The 6,371-nt window shown below is 63.3% G+C and overlaps 1 protein-coding gene across 3 annotated transcripts; it reads left to right on the top strand.

Annotated features, from left to right (window-relative positions):
* Window positions 1-264: 264 nt before the first annotated feature.
* Window positions 265-6,369, top strand: DALRD3 (DALR anticodon binding domain containing 3). 3 transcript variants are annotated; one of them, XM_082060445.1, is made up of 13 exons: window positions 274-555; window positions 630-916; window positions 991-1,268; window positions 1,523-1,581; window positions 1,664-1,786; window positions 2,695-2,765; window positions 3,262-3,320; window positions 3,652-3,734; window positions 3,811-3,934; window positions 4,043-4,101; window positions 4,212-4,325; window positions 4,546-4,614; window positions 5,207-6,369. In XM_082060445.1, the coding sequence occupies exons 1-13, from the start codon at window positions 307-309 to the stop codon at window positions 5,324-5,326; spliced, it is 1,695 nt and encodes a 564-aa protein (XP_081916571.1). In that variant the 5' UTR covers window positions 274-306; the 3' UTR covers window positions 5,327-6,369. The 3 variants fall into 3 exon arrangements, 2 of the variants coding, with proteins under 2 accessions (XP_081916572.1, XP_081916571.1); XM_082060446.1 differs by lacking the exons at window positions 4,043-4,101; window positions 4,546-4,614; window positions 5,207-6,369 and having other exon boundaries at window positions 265-555; window positions 3,811-4,042; window positions 4,212-4,312; XR_014184799.1 differs by lacking the exons at window positions 4,043-4,101; window positions 4,546-4,614; window positions 5,207-6,369 and having other exon boundaries at window positions 265-555; window positions 3,652-4,042; window positions 4,212-4,312.
* The last annotated feature ends 2 nt before the right edge of the window (window positions 6,370-6,371 follow it).

Below are 6,371 nucleotides of genomic sequence, written 5' to 3'. Positions count from 1 at the left end.
CCCGCCCCGCCACACCCATCATGGCGGCCCCGCCTCGCTCCCCGCCCGCCACACCCATCATGGCGGCCCCGCCTCGCTCCCCGCCCCGCCACACCCATCATGGCGGCCCCGCCTCGCTCCCCGCCCCGCCACACCCATCATGGCGGCCCCGCCGCGCTCCCCGCCCCGCCACACCCATCATGACGGCCTCGCGCTGCCCGCCACTCCCATCATGGCGGCCCCGCACCCGTCACCTCCAAGATGGCCGCGGGGTCCATCCAACCCGCTCAACATGGCCGCCCGGGAGCGCTGCGCGCCGCTCCCAACATGGCGGCTGCGGGCCGGGGAGGGCGCGCGCGTGGGCGACGTCACTCGGGCCCCGGCGGAAGGGGTGGCTGGGCTGCCATGGAGACGGGCGAGGAGCGGCCGGGGGTGGCGGCGACGCTGCGGGCGCTGAACGGGGCGCTGGGGCGGCCCGCGGGGCTCTGGCGGAAGGAAAGCGGCGCCCGCAACCTGCGGCACCGGGACTTCCTGGCGCCGCAGGCCGCTCTGAGCGCCGCGTTTCCCGGCGGGCAGGTAGGCCGCGGCGGGGCGGGGAGCCGCGGGGCGAGGCCTGCGCCGGCCCTGACTCGTCACCGTGTCCCCGGCAGGTGCCCGCTGACGTCATGGCGGGCCTGACGTCACTGGGGGGCGCGGGGGTGCTGGCGGTGCGGGGCTGCCGGCAGACGCCGGCCGGGCTGGCGGTGCAGCTGCGGCGCCCCGAGGCCTTTCGGCGCCTGCTGGGGCCCCCGGCCGGCCCGGCGCCCGCGGCGGAGCCCCCGGGCCGCTGGGTGGTTCTGCACTGCCCGGCCCTGCGCGGCGCCCCCGCCCTGCGGCCCCGCCACCTCCGCCCGCTCCTGCTGGCCGAACACCTGGCCCGGCTGCTGCGCGCCCAGGGGTGAGTGCCCGGCCCCGGCCCCGGCCCCGCCGCCTGGCCCCGCGCTGCCAGCGCCCTCTTTCCCTCTGCCGCAGGGTCGGTGTCCGCCTGGTCCCTGCCCTGGCCGGTGAGGGGAGCCGGGAGCTCCTGCGGCAGCTTCGCGTCGACTGGCCCTCCGGCTCTGCCGGCCCGGCCCTCCCCGATGCCGTCTCGGCCTTGAAACGAGCGCTGGGCCGGTGCCCCTGTGCCGCTGGCCGTGAGCAGGGCCCGGGCACAGCCCCGCTGCCGGATGCCGTCTGTGCTGTGCGCTTGAAGAGCTTCGTGGAGCAGCAGGGCTTGGTGGGCTACGACCCCAACCTGGATGTCCTTCTCGGTGAGGCTCACGTGTACAACACCTCTGCTGCGACAGCAGGGAGGTGATCAGCTGCAAACAAGCCTCTTTCCTTTTCTTCCTGTTGTTTTCACGGAAAATAATTGGGATTTAGATACAAATTGCCTTCTCTTCTTATTCCTCTTCAATCTGGTTGGAGCCAGACATGCAGACAGGCTGGGGCAGACCCGATGGGGTGGGATGGTGGTGGGTGGCAAGCTCTTGTGTCCCGCTCTGAATGTCCTTCCTCCTTCCAGTGACAGAGGGGAAGCTGCAGGCCTTGGCTGAGCTGCAGCAAGCCGTTCTGCAGTGCACGGTGAGTGACACTCACGCTTTCCACACCTCATTTCCTGCTGTTGCGTGATGGTGTGTGAGCTCCCTGCTGTGCTCTGCTGCAGGCTGGAGGCCAGGGGAGCTGCTGCAGCATCGTGCACGTGGTGAGCTGTGAGGAGGAATTCCAGCAGCAGCAGCTGGATCTGCTCTGGAGGATTTTGGATCCAGGAGCCCACACAGCTTTGCAGGTGAGGAACCTGCCACCCTCCTCACCATGGTCCCTGGCATCCTTGCGCTCAGCCAGCCTCCTGTGATCCCCACAGCAAATGCTGAGGCCCAGCCTTGGGAGGCTTCACTTTGCCTTGGCGGCCCCTTCATGCTCTGGCCCGGGCGGTGGAGCAGCCTCTCTGCCCTTGGGATTTCAGTGCTGAAGCGCTGGCTTGTGTCAGGAATAGTGTGGCCAGCAGGACTAGAGAAGTGATTGTTCCACTGTGCTCGGTGCTGCTGAGGCTGCACTTTGAATCCTGGGATCAGTTTCGGACCCCTCGCTACAAGACACTGAGGTGCTGGAGTGAGTTCAGAGGAGGTGATGAAGCTGGTGCAGGGCCTAGAACACAAGGGTGATGGAAGAGGTTGAGGGACCTTGGGGGTTCAGCGTGGAGAAAAAGGGGCTGAGGGGAGACCTTATCGCTGTCTGCAACTGCCTGAAAGGAGGTTGGAGCATGGAGGGTGTTGGTCTCTTCTCCCCCGTAGCAAGTGGACAAGAGGAAATGGCCTCAAGTTGTGCCCGGGGAGGTTTAGATTGGACATTGGGAACAATTTATTCACAGAAAGGCTTGTGAAACAGTGCAACAGGCTGCCCAGGGAAGTGGTGGAGTCACCATCCCTGGAAGGGTTTAAAAGGTGCATAGATGAGGTTCTTAGGGACATGGTTTAGTGCTAGAGTTAGGTTAGGTTATGGTTTGACTGGATGATCCTGAGCGTCTCTTCCAACTGGAATGATTCTGTGATTCTATGATTCTAAGTGGGGGTGGGTGCAGAAGACTGCAGGGACACAGCTGGAGTGGGTCTGGTTTTAGGGGTGTTCTCCTGCACCGCGTTTTGTTGAAGCTTCTGACTCTTTGACCCCAGCACCGGCCTCACCTCTCTCTCTCAGAAACACCTCGTCTGTGGTCCAGTGAAGGTGACAAACCCCTCATCGCCCATCGGAGCAGACCAGTACTTTCAGTAAGTTGGTGTGTAGCGAGGCTCCCTGCTCTCTGCCCGGCCCCGTGGGCACCCAGGCAGCCAAGCTGCAGCGCTGAGCGAGCTGGTGGCACGTGGAGAGTTCTGTGTGGTCTCTCCATTCTGTTTTCTGTGACCTTGGGGCTGTTTCAAGGACTGGAGGTGCAGAACGGAGGCCACAGGGCCCTCCCCAGCCTTAATGCTGCTTCTGGCCCTCTCAGGCAGCAGCAGGAGATGGGTGGTGCAGGGTGGTGTCTCCCCGCCTTCATGCATTAGTGCACGGCCCTGGCATGGGGCTGGCTTCCTTGCAGCCCTCTCCACGCGGCGCCCACGGTGCAGCTGTCCCTGCCCAGCTCCTGGAGCTTTTGTACCACTTTGGCTGGGTCGCTGCTGTGGCTGGTCTGCCCTGAGCAGCCGGAAGGCTGGGGGGAGCCCTGGGATGCTCTCTGGGGCCGGCTCAGGCAGGGACAGTGACTGTGAGTGTCTGTGTTCCTCCCAGGCTCCGAAGGCGCCAGATGTACGAAGCCTCCGTGATGAAATACGGGGAGCTGGCGCAAGGTGAGAGTTTGATCTGCAGCTCCATGTGCGCAGATGCCGCTCCATCCCTACCTCTGCTCCTGTGAGTGCCCCCTCTGTGTCTGCAGCCAGCGGTGCTTCCTCTCCCCTCTGCTGCAGAGCCAGGGGCTGACCTGGCGTGGAGGAAGGTGTTTAAATTGCCAGGGGGACACAGGCACAGAGCAGCACCTGCAGCTGGGGGTCAGGGCTGGGGAAGTGGAGTGGTCCCCAGCTTCCACTGGATCACCCTGGCTCCAGGGGAGGTGCCCTGCTGAGGGTGACATTACACAGGAATGGAGCGAGCTGTGTGTGATGCCACTTGTGTTCTCCACAGATGAGGCCTGGACTGAGGTGATCGACACCCTCACAGCAGCTGCCATCAGGTTTGAGATGCTGAGTACTGCACACCGCAGTCAGGTAGGATGGGGGTTTGTGCAGAGCAGAGGCAGGCGAATACCAGGACGTCTGGACTGCGACTTCTCCCTGCCCTCAGATCACCCTGGACCTGGAGAACAGCAGCATTTCCACAAAGGGAACCAAGAGCGGTGCCTTTGTGATGTACAACTGTGCCCGCCTGGCTACACTCTTCGACACCTACCAGCGGGCCGTGGAGCAGGGTGAGCGCCAGCCCCTCCGTCCTCCTCTCAGCCGCTCCTGGGCTGTTCCTCATGCCTGAAGCCACAGGGCTTCTCTGGTCGCAACAACAGCCTGCCACCTCTTACCAGGCACGTACCCGCCTCTGCCGCCACCATCAGAACTGGACTTCTCCTGCCTGCGGGAAGAGGCGAGTGCCTAGCAGGGGAACGCGGCGACCTGCGTGCCCTCAGCTCTGGTGATGGGTGCTGCTGGCCCGCGAGGATCCACTGCTCTCTGACACGAGTAATCCCTTCACAGGGTGAGTGGCTCCTGCTCTTCAACTACCTCCTGCCCTTCCCTGAAGTCCTGCAGCAGGCAGCGCAGCTGCCCCCACCCAGCAAGGGGATCCGGATCACAGCCAACACAGAGATGGTAAGTGCCACGGGCCGGAGCACCCATGGGTGCTGCTCCAACGGTCCCAGCCCAGGGCACAGCTGCACACCCACAGGGTGCTGCCCACCAGTGAGTGACACGGGCAGTGCCGAGAAAAGAGGCCACAGCACCCTGGGGCTGCTCCTGCTGTGCGTGGGGTGGAGACGGGCCCAAGAGCAGCCCGACCCTGCCATGCCAGCAGCAGCTCGCTCTGTTGCAGGTGTGCAAGTTCCTGATCCAGCTCAGCATGGATTTCAGCTCCTACTACAACCGGGTCCACATCCTGGGGGTGAGTCGGATATTCTGGGTCACGGAGAAAAGGGTGGTCGGGGAGACCTTCTCACTCTCTACAACTACCTGAAGGGAGGTTGTAGCGAGGAGGGTGTTGGTCTCTTCTCTCAAGTAGCAAGGAATAGAACAAGAGGGGATGGCCTCAAGATGCACTTGGGGAGGTTTAGATGGGATGTTAGGAATTTTTTTTTCACAGAAACGGTTGTGAAACACTGGAACAGGCTGCCCAGGGAGGTGGTGGAGTCGCCATCCCTCGAGGGTTGAACAGACAAGACAGATGAGACGAGACAGATGAGATTCTTAGGAACATGGTTTAGTGATAGTGTTGGGTTAACGCTTGGACTCAATCATCTTGAGGGTCTCTTCCAACCAAAATGCTTCTATGGTTTGCTGGAAGGCTGTGGCCCTGCTGCCATCCCCAAGGCTGGATGGTAGCTGTGGGGCTCTGTGGTGGCCGGGATGTGATGCAACCCCCCCACCAGCCCCTTGAGGATGCGTATGCAGGGCATGGAGACAGCAGTGCCTGTCGGGCCAGCCTGGTGAGGGGAAATAGGGCCACCAGCCTCAAGTCACGGCCGTTCTCCCTGCAGGAGCCGTTCCCTCACCTCTTCGACCAGATGTTTGCCCGCCTGCGGCTGCTGGGAGCAGTGAGGGACGTGTTCCACAGCGCCCTGGCCACTCTGCACCTCGCTCCACTCAGCCAGATCTGAACCTCTGCTGAAGAGCTGTGCCATGGTGTGACAGGCTCCAGGACAACGTGCCATGAGGGGAAGGACGGGGTATGTCCCCTGGCAGGGTGAGGGGCTGCCCCGCGGGCAGGCAGGGAGCCAGGGACCATCTCAGCCCCACGCAGACTCTTTCCCTCCCACTGCCCACAAGTTCTGGGGGTTTGGCTATGCGCACCCCATGGCTGTACCCAGCAGGAGCCGGGCTGGGGAGCATGGGGGAGGTGGCACTGGGGACCAGGACACCACAAAGCCAAACACCAGCCTTGCATCCCTTCACCGTTTATTGACGGTGGCTCCGTGCTGGCAGGGAGCTCCTGAGGCTCGAGGCTCCCACACCAGAGTGTAATACACGTGTTACTGGACAAACATTGTGTGTTTCTGACCCCATTGCGGCACTTTGCTCCACACAGGGACCACGTGCAGCTTCTTGTCCTTCCCTGAGCTGCAACTGTCCTGGGTCCTGCTGCTGTGCGGAACAACTGCTTGGTGTGAGGCAGGGTGGAAGGGCTGCTCTGAGTCTTGGCCCAGGCTGGCCCTGCACATCTCCACTGCTGTGGAGGATCAGTACCCCCACTTATTTCTGCATGGTCCCCAGCACTGCAGGGTCAGGGTTGTCACACAGGGCCCTGTCCCCAGGAGCGTAAGGCTGCAGCCACCAGTGCCCAACCAGCCTTGGGGTCCTTCTGCGCTCACGCTCCCAGGGCTGGGCATGATGCTCAGCCCCCTCCTGAGCAGTTTCCTCTTGGGGCCAGGCCTGGAGAGCCTGGATGTAGGTCCCTCAGCGTCGGGGAGGAAGAGCTTCTCCTGCACAGGGAGCCCCGCTCCTTTATTGCCTGGGGAGCTGTGAGCTGGTCCAGGATGGGCCACATCTGCCTCCTACCCCTGAGACACCGGCCTCAACTGCCCCAGACGAGGCTGTGCTGTCCCCAAAGGGGCCGAGCACACCTGTCTCCTCAAGAGGGGACACATCAGCATCAGGGCTGTGGTGATGGGCAGGATGCCCTCCCCAGACCCGGGGGGAACAGGA

The sequence above is a fragment of the Streptopelia decaocto genome, assembly GCF_964273445.1.
Source record: "Streptopelia decaocto genome assembly, chromosome: 8".
Taxonomy (NCBI): Eukaryota; Metazoa; Chordata; class Aves; order Columbiformes; family Columbidae; genus Streptopelia; species Streptopelia decaocto.
This window is presented reverse-complemented; position numbering and strand designations above follow the sequence as displayed.

Excerpts from the sequence above, each read along its gene's own strand:
- DALRD3 (XM_082060445.1), top strand. The coding sequence starts at position 307 with ATGGCGGCTGCGGGCCGGGGAGGGCGCGCGCGTGGGCGACGTCACTCG. Across the intron at positions 556-629 it reads CCGCGTTTCCCGGCGGGCAG|GTGCCCGCTGACGTCATGGC; the intron begins GTAGGCCGCGGC and ends TGTCCCCGGCAG. Across the intron at positions 917-990 it reads CGGCTGCTGCGCGCCCAGGG|GGTCGGTGTCCGCCTGGTCC; the intron begins GTGAGTGCCCGG and ends CCTCTGCCGCAG.